Below are 16,926 nucleotides of genomic sequence, written 5' to 3'. Positions count from 1 at the left end.
AAAAACGGATAACTTTCTAAAAGTGGCATTTCCCGAACTGTAATTTTAAATCAAACTTAACCATAAGTTAGATTTTAAGTTAGGATTTTACAGAGACACCAGAATTGGGGGTCTCATCTCTTCCCAATTGGAAATTACACTTATAAAACATAATAAGGTAATACTGATGTTATCCTATGGGAGAGATAGGCCTTGCAGTAGTGAAAAATTACTTTGGGAGTTTTTCACTACTGGGATATGATTTTTTTTTTAAGTACATGCCCTGCCTTTTAAATACATTGCACCCTGCCCTCTGGGTTGTTCAGGATCTACATTGGGGTGATATGTGTATTAAAAGGGAAGGTTCTGGCCTGGCAAAAGGTTTATTTTGCTAGGTTGACATGGCAGGGTAAAACTGCACACACAGGCTCTGCAGCAGCAGGCCTGAGACATGGTTAAAGGACTACTTCAGTGAGTAGCACAATCAGTGCTGGAGGCCCGTAAGTGGCATTCATCTTACAAGTTCTGCTTACAGGGGGTACCACTTTAATAGGGACTTAAAAGTATATTAAATATGCCAATTGGGGATGATCCAATGTTACCATGTTTAGGGGCGAGAGAAGAAGTATTTTAGCACTGGTAAAGTGTACGGAGTACTAAAGCAGCAAAAACTAAGTCAGAAAAGTGGAAGAGGTATGCAAAAAGTTTGGGGGGGAAGACCACCCTAAGGCTGTCAGATCTAACATGTTATGTCCTAAAGAAAAAATCTCTTATAGCATATTCTGAAGAAAACTTAACCCGGATCTTGAATCTGTCAAGAAAAAGAGGGAATGACATTGTCTCCTAACGTTACACCTGGATCCATTCAGCTCCATGCTCGATACTGTATAGCACCAACTGGAGCTACTATTTGGCTATTGTGACAAAAAATCTGTATCCATTGTGGTGCATGGATAGGAGGTACATGTAAGTAATCTGATGGATACCTATTAAAATATTATGTGCTGTCAAAACATACAATTTAGACATTGCTATACTGCACACTAAGAGGACTTCCATTCAGATGGGAAACAATTCAAAGTATGTGAATCTATTAAAGAACAAACACTTGAAAAGTTGTTGGAGGATGAGAAGGAATGGCAGAGTCAAAACGTGACACATACTGAAAGAACCTACAGGTAGTAACAGGAAACAGTTTTCCAGGCCTGTAATATACTGTACGCAGGAATTGTACCTAGACTTCTAGGGTAGGAAAGCAATACATTCAAGAGTGGTTTATCGCACAGGGACTGAGTGGCGTTCTGTGGCACATTTGAGAAAATCCTCATGACATTTTCTCAGCAACAACCTAATTTCACTCAAGTTCAAGCAGAAGGTAAAGATAAAAAGTCAGTCATAGCATAACCATGGAAGCTGGGAAGTGAATTATGGTGGTAGCAGATATCTAGTTGCAAGGATGTCAGGGCTGGGGACAGGGGTGTGAGTGGGCAATGAAAGGGCCCAATCAATTATTATTATTATTATTATATTTGTATTGCGCACAAATCATCCCCCAAGGGATCTCTCGGCGCCTGTGGAGGCAGGCTTCGACTGCCCCAGCAGCTCAGTTGAATAGCCAGGTCTTTAAATGCTTCTTAAAGATGGTTAGATCTGTGCAAGAGCGCAGATCTAGGGGCAACAGATTCCAGTGATTGGGTGCCAGATAGGAGAAAGCACACCCACCCATCTTCACTTTCCTGATTCTTGGCATTTGGAGAAGCTTTTGGCCGCTAGATCTTAGGCAACGGGCCGGAGAGTACCAAACCAGCTTATTTGTAAGATATACCGGACCCTGTCCGACCCGAGCCTTGAAAGCTAGGCAGAGAAGCCAATCACTTCTGTATCCTATTTTTGATGAATAAGGACATTTCCCAGCCTTTCCGAAGAATAAAATAAACAAGACTAAGGTAACTGCTTCAAATGTGATTATCTTAAATACTATACCTTAGAAACCCATTGCTTCTATCTCTCTACTAAGAAATTACCACAATTATTTACGTGTCTCATCATTACTTATTTTTGAGGGGGGCAACCTGAAACCCAAAACACAGCTTTGGGGTTTTGCCCTATCCACCATACCTGTGTAAAACAGTGTAGTTGAAGAACCACGTGAATATATGTGCAATCATTAAAGGGAACAAACTGGCACATGGCTGCCTTTTTTACCAGTTCAATAAAAAAGGAATGTCACTCTGAAAATAATATTTGTGCAGACGCTATGGTCTTAACTAAAAGGCAGTGAGAACAACAAGGAAAAAATGTGATAAGACCTTCATTCACAAACCATTTATTAAGGATAAATGAATAGTTTTACGTAGTACAATTGCAGTATATCAAGTAAGAAACAGATCTTAAGCAAATGGAGTACTGTAGTTTGTGTTTCTCTAAAACATTTGAAACGGACGTTTCAACTAAAATGGCATAAGCAAGGAAAATCCAGAATATTAATCCGCTGCCCTCTTGAACTCTTATTTTATTGTTCCAGTTTTAACAAGGAGATTCAGCAAGTTGGCAATATTGACTTCTGAAAAACAAAAACACAAATCCTTATATTAGCAATGCACAAACAAATCAAGTCTGTAATCCTGTGATGGGACTGTTTAAAATAAACTGGAAAAAATAAAGGTTACTTGCAACTGTGTTTCTATTAATTTACTTCACATATGACCATCATTCTGAAGAAAAAAACAGTTACTTACCTGTACACTGTGTTCTCCAGTATTGATATCTTTTCTAGATTCTCATGCTTGAATCTTCCCTGTCATCATGGTGGGAGTCCCACAATATTTAAAGAACAAGTTACTTACTTACCCTTAGAATTGCCCCCAGGTGTCAGACTGGATCCGGAAAATTTTTCGTCAGCGGTACCCCTGCGCGTCGGAAGGTGGCGGTCAACTCCGCGTTCGTCATTGGAATCGTGGTCGCCGGGATGACGTCGCGGTAGATACATAGACGCCGCCCTCGCACGCTGACGTCAGTTCAGTTTTGTACACAACTTTCCATGCCAGAAGCGCAGAGCCAGGCAAGACACTGACCACTGGTGCACAAAACTAGGGCCCTGAAAGGAAGTCCTCAACCCTAGAAGTCAGTTCGCAGAACGGGGAGGACGGGTGGGGCGGTAAGTATTCTATAACTAACTTATGTTTCTTACAGATATATCGTTACCGAAGGTAAGTAACGAATAGTTTCTTACCGGTCGGTGTAGTTTTGCAGCTTGAAGATCTTTCTGGATTCACTATGCTGTGCATTATTCCGCGATCTGGTGGTTAGGTCCGGATTCGTAGTCTTTCTTTTTTTTTTTTTTTTTTTTTTTGTAGCCCAGGTGGGCGTCGACGTCCCACCATTTGGTGTACTTCTCGTGACGTCGGCGTGCTTCCTGCGGAAGTCCCACCTTTGGGGCGCCATCGTCGGGTTCTTTTTTCCCTTTCTCTCTCTTTTTTTTTTTAACCCTAGGCGTTCTAGTAATTTCCCTTTTTATATATCCTTTCAGTATTTTCTTGTTCTTTCATTCTTTGTCCTTTCACCTCTTTCTCCTGCCTCATCTTCCTGGCGGAGGTGGGTGGGTTCGCTAGTGAATCCAGAAAGATCTTCAAGCTGCAAAACTACACCGACAGGTAAGAAACTATTCGTTTTCCAGCGTGAATCTTTCTGGATTCACTATGCTGTGCATAGATTTTGTAGCGGTCTGTTATCTTTGTGGCGGCTGGGTGGAAGATGAGCGTTGGTCGTTGAATATATGTTGAAGCACCTTCTGTCCTACTTGTGCTTCCTTGTTCATCTGTATATCCACGCAGTAATGCTTAGTGAACGTTTGCACTGATGCCCATGTTGCCGCCAGGCATATGTCTTGAATGGCTGTGTTTGCCAGAAAGGCAATTGTTGCTCCCTTCTTCCTTGTGGGGTGGGCCCGTGGCCCCTCCGATAGCTCTTGCCCTGCCTGTTTGTGGCAGAATTGTATCGTTAGTGCGATCCATCGTGCAATGGTGGCTTTTATCACTGGTCTACCCAGGAAGCTCGTTGCGAAGGACACAAAACTGCTTGGTTTTCCTGTGCTCCTTGGTTCTCTCGATGTAGTTCATCACCGCCCTTCTAGCGTCTAGAGTGTGCAGTGCCCTTTCTGCGCTTGTTGCTGGGTTCTGAAAGAAACTTGGTATTTGAATTGTCTGGTTCATATGGAATGCCGACACCACCTTTGGCATGAAGTGTGGGTCCGTTCTCATTACGACTCTGTCCTTGTGTATTTGGATGTACGGTTCTTGCAGCGTTAGCGCTTGTAGTTCGCTTACTCTGCGTAGTGATGTTATTGCCACCAGAAAGGCTGTTTTCATTGTCAGCATTTGTAGCGAGGCCTTGTGGATGGGCTCAAAGGGTGCCTTCATACGTTCCGTAAGGACTATGTTGAGGTTCCATGCCGGTGGCGGCATCCTCTTTGGTGGTGCTATTCTTTTTGCCCCTTCCAGGAATCTCTTTACTACTCGTGACGTAAAGAAACTTCCTCCCGTCTCACCTCGTGTGTAAGCTACGATCGCCGCTAGGTGGACCCTTAGCGAGGATGAGCATAGTGCAGCCTTTAGTAGGTGTGTGAGGTATCTAAGCACCGTTGATACCCTTGTCAATTTATTTTGCAGTTTATTTTTGCTGCACCACATTGTGAACCTTTTCCATTTCTCCCCATAGCATTTCCGTGTTGTTGGTCTCCTTGCCTCCCGCAGCACTCGCATAGTGCTTTGAGGTAGTTTAAGGTGTGCGAACTCTATACTTCAGGAGCCAAGCCGCCAGTCCGAGGCTCTCTGGCTTTGGGTGTAGAACCTCTCCGTTCTGCATGGAGAGCAAGTCCTTTCTGTTTGCGAATTTGTGTGGAGGACCCTGTGCCATTTCCACTATTTGTGAGTACCTTGTCTGTCTTGCCCACTGTGGTGCCACTAGGATCAGTGTCATGTTGCTGGTCTTGCACTTGTTGAGTACCATGTGTATCAGTGGTATTAGTGGAAAAGCGTAGGCAAATGTCCTTGACCAACTTATCCATAGGGCATTCCCCTGGGATTGTTTTTCTGGTTGTCTGGATACGAAGTTTCGGCATTTTGCATTTTGGTGTGTTGCAAACAGGTCTATTGTCGGTGTACCCCGCCTTTTGAATAGCCTTTGCGTTTCCTGTCCATTGAGCTCCCACTCGTGGGATGCCGAGGTCTGCCTGCTGAGCCAGTCTGCTTCCACATTGTCCTTCACTGGTAGGTGTATGGCCAGCAGGTCTATTTTGAGTGGGATGGCCCATCTCCAAATCTCCTGTGCCAGAGTGGAAAGGGGGAACGATTGTGTTCCTCCCTGCTTGTTGATGTAGAACATTGCTGTAGTATTGTCCGTCTGTATCAACACTTTTTGGTTGTATAGCTGCCTCTGGAAGGCCTTCAGGGCTAGCAGTACGGTCTTCAATTCCAGGTAGTTGATGTGTCTGAACGCATCTGCTGGAGTCCACAGACCCCTCACTCTGAGCTGGTTTATGTGTGCTCCCCATCCTATCTGGGATGCGTATGTGGTGATGGTCACAGTTGGGCTTGGTGGTGTCAAGGGCTTTCATATAGTTATGTTCTCCCTGTTCCACCATGCTATCTCCTCTTGCACTGCGTGCGTAACAACCACAAGATCCTCCCAACTTCCGCTTGCCTGTGACCATTGCTGTTGCAGCCATTCCTGGAATGGTCTCATGTGAAGGCGTACATTGGGGACTAGGTGAATGCAGGACACCATCATCCCCATGATCTTGCTCGCTGTTCTCACTGTCAGAGGTTGCCCCTTCTGGTAGAGGCGCGTCTCCTTCAGCAGGGCTATTGTTCTCTTTTCGCTGGGCATCACCGTTCTGTCTATGGTGTTGATCTGTGCCCCCAGGAATATCTTCACCTGCTCTGGTTTCATTGATGATTTTCCCCCAGTGTATTGAGAACCCCAGGTTCGTTAGTGTCTTTGTGACCCGCTGTGCGTGTTCCTCGCATTTTTTGCGTGAACTTGCTTTTATTAGCCAGTCGTCGAGGTAAGGATACACATGAATCCCTTCCCTCCGCAGGTACGCTGCTACTGCTGCAAGACATTTTGTGAAAACCCTTGGTGCGGACTTCAGGCTGAATGCCAGGGTTGTGAATTGGTAGTGATCTTTGTTGATTGTGAACCTTAACAGTTTTTTGTGCTGCCTGTTCATTGGGATGTGCAGATCGGCGTCTTTGAGATCCACTGTGGACATGAAGTCTCTGTCTCCCATCTGTGGGAGTAGTTCTTGTAGGGATGTCATTTTTAATTTTTGCGTCCTCACGTACTTGTTTAGGAACCCAAGATCCAGGATGGGTCTTAGTCTCGTCCACCTTTGGTACCAGGAAGTAGTTTGAGTACACTCCTTTGTTCCTCTCCTTGAATGGTACTGGTTCTACGGCCTCCTTTTGGAGTAGCTGTAGTGCCTCCTCTGCGAGTTGTGCTAGCTCCTGTCCTGAGTGTTCCCTTCTCTTTGGTTTTCTGTTTGGAGGGCTCCTTTCCAACTCTATGCAGTATCCGTACTGTATGATGTTGAGTATCCATTGGTCTGTAGTTATTCTTTGCCATTCCTGAAGGAAAAACCTGTCTTCCGCCTACTGGTGTTGCATGCTCGTAGGCGTTTGGTTCGTGTACCCCCCTAATTTTGTTCTTTTTGTGCTCCACCCTCGGAGGTATCTTGTGGGTGAGCCGTCTTCTCCGTGCGAAGTCACTTTGAGGTGGGTTGGTCTCCCCCTTTTCTTCTTTGTCCTCGTCCGTTCCCCCTACAGCGAAAGGACTGGCCTCGAGGCTGGTACTGCCAGTTTTGTTTCTGCTGCCCCTGTTGGCCGTGGCTCTCGCTTTGCTGGCCTTGCTGGATAGTTTGGTGTGACGTTCCCGGCTGGTTACCTCCCCTTCCGTAAGGTCTCCGAGTCGGGGTACCTCTTCGCATCCCCCTGAATTGCAGGGCCCCCATGGACCTTGCTGTCTCATTCTCTTTTTTGAGTTGGGTGAGTTTCTCATCCACCGGTGCCCCGAACAGTGTTTCTCCGTTGAAAGGGGTGTTCAGTATATTATTTTGGACCTCTTGTTTGAATCCTGAAATTCTGAGCCAGGCCTGCCTCCTTTCAGTGATTCCTATCGCCATCAGTCTGCTTGACGTCTCTGCCCCGTCCAATGCTGTCTTAAGGCATGAGTTTGCTATATTCTTCCCCACTTCCACTAGATGGGAAGCCCTTTGTTGGTATTGTTCGGGGAGATGCTTGACTAGGTCCCCCATCTCGTCCCAATGTTGGTACTGGTGCCTGTTCAGTAGCGCATTTGAGTTCGCCATGCGCCAGTGCATTGCAGCATTCCGCTCTATTTTCCTTCCAGTGAGGTCCATCCTTCTGCTGTCCTTGTCAGGAGGTGGCCCCGAGGTCGCCGGGACATTGGCCCTTTTTCTGGCTGTGGATGCAATAATTGAGTCAGCAGTGACCGATCCCTTGATATATGGAGGGTCCTGTGAGGAGTGTTTGTATTTCTTTTCTGTTCTGGGCGTGATAGATCGGCATGTTGCTGGTTCCTTGAACGCCTCTTTCCCTTGGTTCATGACACTCTGGAGCATGGGGAGGAACTGGCTCCTAGTTTGGATGGGTAGCAGTGTTTCGAGTAGAAAATCTGCTTTTGGATTTTCCTTCTCTAGTTTCACGCCAAAAGCTGCAGCCGCGCTTTTGACGACCATGTTGTACACCCCAATATCATCTGGCGGCGAAGGCCTCGAAGGATAGGTCTCCACGGGCTCTTCTGGATTTTCGGCGTCAAGGTCCTGCCATTCCAGCTCTTGCGTCGTCGACGGTGCCGAGCCGTAGATCGACTGCTCCTCCTCCTCCTCTTCTTCTCCCTCATAGTAGGGATCTTCTTCCCCTTCTTCGGGAGCTTTCGACTGCTCTTCGGCGTCGAACTCTTCCTGCTCCTAGACGTCGCCGGTTTCGTTGGGATTGTGAATCTCTTCATCTTCTCGTCGAACTCCTTCTTCCTCTGAAGGATGCTCTCCATCTCCGCCTCGAGCCTTCTCTTTTTCTTCTCCAATTCGGAGGCATGTTTGGCGTCGAGCGCTGGTCTTTTCCACGGAGCTTGCGTCGACGCGTCCTTGTCCTTCGTAGTCGAACACCCCACCTCGTGGGTCTGTTTCGACGAACCTTGTTTTTCGGCGTCTTCGGCACCTGGGAGTCCTTCTCGAAGGATCCGCTGGGCCTTTCGTCCTTGGATCCACTCGCGGTCGTCGACATTTTCGGCGCCGGTGTTCCTTTCGAGGACCGAGACTCTGGTTTTCGAGAGTCAGGGTCTGGTTTTCGGGGGTTTTGTTATGTTATGTTATGTTAAATGAAGCTTGTATAGCGCACTGACACCAATGGTTTCCTGGCGCTTATGGCAGAAGAGTGAGAACAGCAGCAGAATGACAGACAGCAGTAAGCAGGCTAGCAAGAAGGGGGGAAAAGGGAAGTCTTTAACAGTTTCCTGAAGTCGAGGAGAGAGGAACTAGACTTGATGGGGAGAGATAATGAATTCCAGAGGGAAGGGGCCAGAAGGGCAAAACAGCGGCCGCCGAACTTTTTAGTTTTGACTCTGGGGACAGTCAGTAAGTGGAGGTAGGCAGAGCGTAGATTACGTGATGGCAGGTATGCCGTGACTAAGGATTGCAAGAAGGCAGGACTAGTGCAATGAAGTGCTTTGTAGATGATGCACGCCATCTTAAAAGCTGCCCTTTGTCCGATTGGCAGCCAGTGAAGTCGCTGTAATAGTGGTTTTGCCGACTGCCACCTGGGGATTTTATAAATAAGACGGGCCGCCTGGTTCTGAACAACCTGAAGGCGATGCAGAAGACACTGAGGAAGACCATGATAGATGGAGTTTGAAAAATCCAGGCGGGACAGGACCAGGGAAATGACGACCTGGATTAATGCAGGGGATGAGAGCAGGTGGCTGATCTTACGGATCTTCCTGAGCTGGTACATAGAGGAGGAAATAACAGCCCCCACTTGGGCTTTTAGTGAGAGTTCTGCATCGATTATCACGCCGAGACTTTTCACTGTTTTTAGCGGGACCGGAAGAGGGCCTAATTCAGTGGGCCAGAACTGTGGGCCCCAGTGAGCAGAACTGGAACCAGGGAGAAGTAGTTCAGTCTTCCCCGGGTTCAACTTTAATTGATTGATGTTCATCCATTCCAATATGTGGATCATAACAGAATGGAAGGTATTAACAGCATTAGGGGAGTTGAGTGGCAAGATGATTTGCAGATCATCGGCGTAGTTATACACCGTGATATCCCAGTTCCTGAGTGAATGAATGAGTGGACGAAGGTAGAGGTTGAACAGCTCGACGTCTCTCCTACCTTGTCAGACGTTTTCTTATCGGTCTCTGCGACCGTGAAGTCATCAGGTCCCTCGGCGATGTCTTCATCGTCGGTGGAGAGGCCCAGGTCGTACAGAGACGGGGCCTTACCCTTGCCTTCCATGTTGTAGTTGGCTCTCCTCTGCCTCTCTCTCACCCGGAGTGTCTTCGGCGTGAAGGTGGAACAGGCGTTGCAGTCCTTGCTCTCGTGGTCGATAGGCAGGCAAAGGTTGCAGACCGGATGTTGGTCCTTCTGCGCGTATTTGTGGTGGCAGTTACGGCAGAATTTAAAAGGTGTTTTGTCCATTCCTGCGCTCAGAGTTCCTGAGTGCGCATTCTCTGTTGGACGTCGAAGATTTCGAGGTTCTCTTCCTTCTTCGTCGTCCTGGCTCTATGTTCTTCCTCTCTGTAGTCTTTGCTTTATTTTTCTTCGATGAAACTCGTGCTCTTCTTCTTTCTTCGTTCAAACTCTGGAGCTTCTCGTTGATGATCCAGACCCAACAGCGGAAAAAAGAATCTGAAGATGGCGCCCCAAAGGTGGGACTCCCGCAGGAAGCACGCCGAGGTCACGAAAAGTACACCAAATGGTGGGACGTCGACGCCCACCTGGGCTACAAAAAACCCCAAAAAACCCAAAAAACAAAAGAGACTACGAATCCGGACCCAACCACCAGATCGCGGAATAATGCACAGCATAGTGAATCCAGAAAGATTCACGCTGCAAAACTAATAGTTTCTTACCTGTCGGTGTAGTTTTGCAGCTTGAAGATCTTTCTGGATTCACTATGCTGTGCATTATTCCGCGATCTTGTGGTTGGGTCCGGATTCGTAGTCTTTTCTTTGTTTATTAATTATTTTTTTTTGTAGCCCAGGTGGGCGGCGACGAAACCACCATTTGGTGCACCTCCCGTGACGTCGTCGTGCTTCCTGCGGAAGTCCCACCTTTGGGGCGCCATCTTCGGGTTCTTTTTTCCCTTCTTTTTTCTTTTTTTTACCCTAGGCGATTGATTAATCCTTCTTGTCCATTTTTCTGTACGTTTTCATTCCTTTTGATCTTTTCCATTTTACCCCCTCTTCCTCCAGCCTCATCTTCCTGGCGGAGGTGGGTGGGTTCGCTAGTGAATCCAGAAAGATCTTCAAGCTGCAAAACTACACCGACAGGTAAGAAACTATTCGTTTTGCAGCGTGAATCTTTCTGGATTCACTGTGCTGTGCATAGATTTTGTAGCGGTTTTCCTAATTTAGTGGCGGCTGGGTGGAAGATGAACGTTGTCGTTGAAAATGTGTTGAAGCACCTTCTGTCCAACCTGTGCTTCCTTGTTCATCTGAATGTCCACACAGTAGTGTTTCGTGAACGTGTGCACAGATGCCCAAGTTGCCGCGAGACAAATGTCCTGGATGGGCGTGTTCGCCAGGAAGGCAACGGTGGCCCCCTTCTTCCTTGTGGAGTGAGCCTGAGGCCCTTCCGCTAGCTCCTGTCCAGCCTGTTTGTGGCAGAATTGAATAGTGAGGGCAATCCATCTAGCGATGGTGCCCTTAGTCACTGGCCTACCCATGAAGCTAGTGGCGAAGGACACAAACAGCTGCTTTGACTTCCTGAGATCCTTGGTTCTCTCAATGTAGTGCATCACCGCTCTTCCTGCGTCGAGGGTGTGCAGGGCCTTTTCTGCGTTTGAAGTCGGGTTTTGGAAGAAACTTGGTATCTGAATACTCTGATTCATGTGGAACGCCGACACCACTTTGGGCATGAAGTGTGGGTCCGTCCTCAGGACTACCCTGTCCTTGTGAATCTGAATGTAGGGTTCCTGCAGTGTTAGGGCTTGCAGCTCGCTCACTCTGCGTAGTGAGGTGATGGCCACTAGAAAGGCCGTTTTCATCGTCAACATTTGTAGTGTGGCCTTGTGAATGGGCTCAAACGGTGCCTTCATGAGCTCCGTCAGAACTACGTTTAGATTCCATGCCGGCGGCGGCAACCTTTTCGGAGGGGCCATTCTTTTTGCTCCTTCCATGAATCTCTTCACTACCTGCGAAGTGAAGAAACTTCCACCCTTCTCACCTCTGGTGTATGCAACGATCGCCGCTAGGTGTACCCTTAGTGAGCTCGAGCAGAGGTTACTCTTTAGAAGGTGTGTGAGGTACCTCAGTACTGTTGAGTCTCTTGTCATTCTGTTTTGCAGGCCCTTCTTCCTGCACCACACAGTGAACCTCACCATTTTGCGCTGTAGCATTTTCGAGTAGTTGGTTTCCTGGCCTCCCGTAGCACTCGCATAGTGCTCGGCGGCAATCTTAGGTGTGCGAACTCTAGGTCTTCAGGAGCCATGCCGCCAGGTTGAGGGTCTCTGGCTCCGGATGCAGGACCTCTCCGTTTTGCATTGAGAGCAGGTCCTTTCTCCTCTCGAACCTGTATGGATTGCCTTGCGCCATATCTTGAATTTGTGAGAACCATGTCTGCCTTGCCCACTGCGGAGCCACTAGGATCAGAGTCATGTTGCTGGTTCTGCACTTGTCGAGCACTCTGTGCAACAGGGGTATCGGTGGAAAGGCGTAGGCAAATGTCCTCGACCAGCTTATCCATAGGGCATTTCCCTGCGACTGATCTGGTTGCCTGGACGCGACGCTTTGGCATTTTGCATTTTGGCGTGTTGCAAATAGGTCTATTGTGGGAGTTCCCCATCTCCGGAAAAGCTTCTCCGTTTCCTGGCCATTGAGCTCCCACTCGTGCGATGCCGAGGTCTGCCTGCTTAGCCAGTCTGCCTCCACATTGTCCTTCCCTGGTAGGTGAATTGCCACTAGATCTAGCCTGAGAGGTATGGCCCATCTCCAAATCTCCTGAGCCAGCGAGGAGAGAGGGAACGACTGTGTCCCCCCCTGTTTGTTGATGTAGAACATTGCCGTGGTGTTGTCCGTTTGAACCAACACCCTCTGGTTGTACAGGTGCCTCTGGAATGCCTTCAGGGCTAGCAGGATTGTTTTCAACTCGAGGTAATTGATATGGCGAACCGCATCTGCTGGAGCCCACAGACCCCTCACTCTGAGTTGTCCATGTGCGCTCCCCACCCCTTCTGCGATGCGTCTGTGGTAATGGTCATTGTTGGGTTTGGTGGTGTCAGGCTTCTCCCTGCTGTCATGTTGTCTCTGTTCCACCAAGTTATCTCCTCCTGCACTGCGTGCGTAACAACCACTAGATCCTCCCAACTTCCGTTTGCTTGTGACCATTGCTGTTGTATCCATTCCTGGAATGGTCTCATGTGCAGGCGTACATTCGGCACCAGCTGGATACACGACGCCATCATCCCCATCATCTTGCTCACTGACCTCACTGTCAGAGCTCGCCCCTTCTGGTAGAGCCGCGTCTCCTTCAGAAGGGCATCTGTCCTCCTGTCGCTGGGCACCACTGTACCGTCCAGGGAGTTGATTTTTGCCCCCAGGAAAATCTTCACCTGCTCCGGTTCCAGCGATGACTTCCCCCAGTGAATCGAGAACCCCAGATTCATGAGAGTGTCTGTTACGCGTTTTGCCTGCCTCTCGCACTTCTCGCGTGAGTTTGCCTTGACCAGCCAGTCGTCTAAGTAGGGGTAGACGTGTATTCCCTGCCTTCGTAGGTGGGCCGCGACCGCCGACAGGCATTTTGTAAAAACCCTTGGCGCCGATTTTAATCCGAATGCCAGGGTTGTGAACTGGTAGTGTTCCTGGTCGATGTTGAACCTTAGAAGGCCCTTGTGTCTTCTGTTTATTGGGATGTGCAGGTAGGCATCCTTGAGGTCCACGGTGACCATGAAGTCCCCGTCTCTTATTTGGGGCAGTACCTCCTGCAGCGAAGTCATTTTGAACCTTTGCGTCCTGATGAACTTGTTTAGGTACCGCAGGTCCAGGATGGGTCTGAGGTTTCCGTCTACCTTCGGGACCCCGAAGTAGTTTGAGTAGACCCCTTTGTTGCGTTCTCTGAACGGCACTGCCTCTATGGCTCTCTTTTCTAGAAGTTTTCGTGTTTCTTCTCGTCCAGATCTTGAGCCGATCTCTGCCTTCCCTTTGGCTTTCTGTTTGGCGGTTTTTTCTCCAACTCTACGCAGTATCCGTACTGCATGATGTTCAGTATCCACTTGTCTGTGGTTATACGCCGCCACTCCTGAAGGTAGTACCTCAGTCTTCCGCCTACTGGTGTTGTATGCTCGTAGGCCTTTGATTTTTCTCTCTCCCCCGATGTTACTGTTTCGCGCCTCACCCTTGGGGGCATGTCGAGTGTAGGCGTCCTCTTGCGTTTTGAGTCACTTTGATGAGGGCTGGTCAGCCCCTCTCCTCCTCTGGCCACGTCCGTTCCCTCTCCCGCGAAAGGACTGCCCCGAGGCTGGTACTGCCAGTTTTGCTTCTGTTGACCTTGTCCGTGACTTTCACCCTGCTGACCCTGCTGGAACGTCTGGTGCGACGGCCCCTGCTGGCTTCCTCCCCTACCGTAGGGTCTCCTCGAGGGATTGCCTCTCCTCATTCCCCTCAGCTGTAGGGCCCCCATGGACCTCGCCGTTTCGTTTTCTTTTTTCAGCTGGGTGAGCTTCTCGTCTACTGTTGCTCCGAACAGTGTCTCTCCGTTGAAGGGGGTGCCAAGGATGTTGTTCTGCACCTCCGGTTTGAATCCCGAGATTCTTAGCCATGCATGCCTTCTCTCGGTGACCCCTATGGCCATGAGTCTTGCTGAAGTCTCTGCCCCGTCCAACGCCGTCTTTATACAGGAGTTGGCGATGTTTTTTCCCCCGTCTACCAGGTGTGAGGCTTTCTGGCAGTATTCCTCGGGGAGGTGCTTTACTAGCTCCCCCATCTCGTCCCAGTGCTGGTACTGGTGTCTATTGAGGAGTGCGTTGGAATTCGCCATGCGCCAGTGCATTGCGGCGTTCCTCTCGACTTTTCTTCCTGTGAGGTCTATCTATCCTGCTCTCTTTATCAGGTGGTGGGCCCGAAGTTGCTGGTACGTTGGCCCTTCTCCTGGCCGTGGAAGCTATGATGGAGTCGGCGGTCACGCTACCTTTGATGTAAGGGGGGTCCAGGGAAGAGTGCTTATACTTTTTCTCTGTCCTGGGCGTGATCGACCGGCAGTTCGCTGGTTCCTTGAAGGTTTCTCTCCCCTGATTCATCACACTTTGCAGCATGGGGAGGAACTGGCTCCTTGTCTGGATGGGGAGCAGGGTCTCGAGGAGAAAATCTGCTTTCGGCTTCTCGTCGAGTTTGACGCCGAAGGCTGTCGCCGCGCTCCTGACCACCATATTGTATACCCCGATGTCGTCGGGTGGCGAAGGCCTCGAAGGGTACGTGTCCACGGGCTCCTCCGGGTTTTCGGTGTCGAGATCCTGCCATTCGATGTCGTGGCTGGTAGATGGCGCCGAGCCGTAGAACGACTGCTGGTCTTCTTCCTCGGCTTCTTCGTCATAATAGGTCTCAACTTCCTCTTCGAGATCCCTTGTTAGGCCCTCGGTGTCTAATTCGTCCTCGACGACGTCCGTCGATGAAACCGTTGGAATCTTGAATTCCTTCATCTTGGCGTCGAACTCCTTCTTCCTTTGAAGGATGTTCTCCATTTCGGCCTCGAGCCGCCTCTTCTTCTTCTTCTCCATCTCGGAGATGCTTTCGGCGTCGACCGCGGGTCTTTTCGATGAAACTTGCGTCGACGTCGACCGTTCCTTCTGCGTCGATCGCCCCGTTTCCTGGGTTGTCTTCGACGACCCTTGCCTTTCGGCGTCTTTCGGCACCAGGGAGTCCTTTTCGAAGGATCCGCTGGGCCTCTTGTCTATGGTTCCCCCTTTGGTCGTCGAAGTTTTCGGCGCCGGGGCTCCTTTCGTGGACTTAGACTCTGATTTTCTCGAGTCACCCTCGTGTTTGAGGTACTTTCTGTTTTGCGCTCGACGATTCTCTTACCTAGTCTTCTTTTTTCTTGTCGGTCTCCACGACCGTGAAGTTTTCGGCTGTCTCGGCAACGTTGTCCTCGTTGTCCGTGGAGAGGCCCAGATCGTAGAGCGACGGGGCCTTACCCTTGCCATCCATGCTGGCGTTGGCTCTTCTCTGCCGATCTCTCACCCGGAGCGTCTTCGGCGCGAAGGCTGAGCAGGCGTTGCAGTCCTCACTCTGGTGTTCGACCGGTAGGCAGAGGTTGCAGACCGGATGCTGGTCCTTCTGCGCGAACTTGTGGTGGCAGTTTGGGCAGAACTTGAATGTCGTCTTGTCCATTGCGCTCAGGGCCTCTGAGTGCGCATTCTCCAAGGTCGTCGAAGAAAAAGGCGCTGAACCTCCTTTCTTCGCGTTCCTGATGAAATCTCTTCCTTTCCTGTGATATCTTCTTAGTATATCTCGACGAAACTCGCTTTTCTTTCTTCTACCTTCGATTGTAATTCTGGAGCTTCCCGATGACGATCCAGACCCAACGGCGGAAAAAAGAATCTGAAGATGGCGCCCCAAAGGTGGGACTTCCGCAGGAAGCACGACGACGTCACGGGAGGTGCACCAAATGGTGGTTTCGTCGCCGCCCACCTGGGCTACAAAAAAAAAACAAAGAAAAGACTACGAATCCGGACCCAACCACAAGATCGCGGAATAATGCACAGCATAGTGAATCCAGAAAGATTCACGCTGCAAAACGTGTTCATCTGAAAGAAAGTTAGTTATAGATTCCTTACCTTGGAATAGATACCCCAGCAATTCCAACCCCGGAGGTGGGTCTGCGAACCAAGTTCACACCAGAAACTCCTGGAGAACAGAACAGCGAAAGAAACCGTCTCTCCGGAATTGGCTGTCCAGGCAGTAGTGTTTTGTAAACATGTGCAGCGATGCCCATGTAGCTGCCTGACAGATGCCATTTAGGGGGGACTCCTTGTCCCAAAGCAGTAGTAGCTACTGTCACCCTGGTGGAATGGGCGCGCAGCCCCACTGGAGGCTCCTCCTCAGCCAAAGAATAGCAGGCTTTAATGTACAGAATGACCCACCTGGAGATGGTCTGTTTGTGCATGGCCCGACCTTTCTAAGTGCCCACGTAACCAACAAAGAGCTGGTCGTCCACCCGGAATTGTTTGGCGCGATCCAAGTAGAAAGAAAGCGCACGTTTTGGATCCAGACGGTGGAGCCTCGCTTCCTCTTTCGAAGGATGAGGAAAGAAGGTGGGTAAAGTGATGGTTTGGCCAATGTGGAAAGATGTAACCACCTTGGGAAGAAAGGAAGGTCTAGTTCTTAGGACGACCTTGTCCGGAAGGACAGCCAGAGAGGGAGGCTTAGAGGACAGAGCTTGCAGCTCACTCACCCTGCGTGCAGAGGTGATGGCCACCAGAAAGGCAGTTTTCAAAGTGAGAATTCTGAGAGGATAGCTATGCAGTGGCTCAAAGGGAGCGCACATAAGGTATGTCAGAACCAAGTTCAAGTCCCACTGGGGCATTACGAAGGCAACAGGACAAAAAAGATGAGTAATGCCCTTAAGAAATCTATTTACAACAGGGGACTTGAAAATAGAAGGCTGGTCAGGTAGCCTGAGAAAGGCTGAAATGGCTGAGAGGTAGGCCTTAAGAGTGCCCT

The 16,926-nt window shown here is 49.3% G+C and overlaps 1 protein-coding gene across 4 annotated transcripts in view; it reads right to left on the bottom strand.

The window, feature by feature from the left end:
- Positions 1-2,289: 2,289 nt before the first annotated feature.
- Positions 2,290-16,926, bottom strand: part of LOC146831607 (uncharacterized) — a 331,737-nt gene continuing 317,100 nt past the window's right edge. For all 4 annotated transcript variants that reach the window (XM_085605955.1, XM_085605956.1, XM_085605957.1 and 1 more), the window contains one exon: positions 2,290-2,542. In XM_085605955.1, coding sequence (XP_085462081.1) covers positions 2,487-2,542 — 56 coding nt within the window. In that variant the 3' untranslated portion in view covers positions 2,290-2,486. The remainder of the gene's footprint in view (positions 2,543-16,926) is intronic.

This window comes from Triturus cristatus, chromosome 5_1, assembly GCF_964204655.1.
Source record: "Triturus cristatus chromosome 5_1, aTriCri1.1, whole genome shotgun sequence".
In the NCBI taxonomy this organism is placed as follows: Eukaryota; Metazoa; Chordata; class Amphibia; order Caudata; family Salamandridae; genus Triturus; species Triturus cristatus.
The sequence above is the reverse complement of the archived record's forward strand: the minus strand, read 5'-3'. Positions and strand labels throughout refer to the sequence as shown.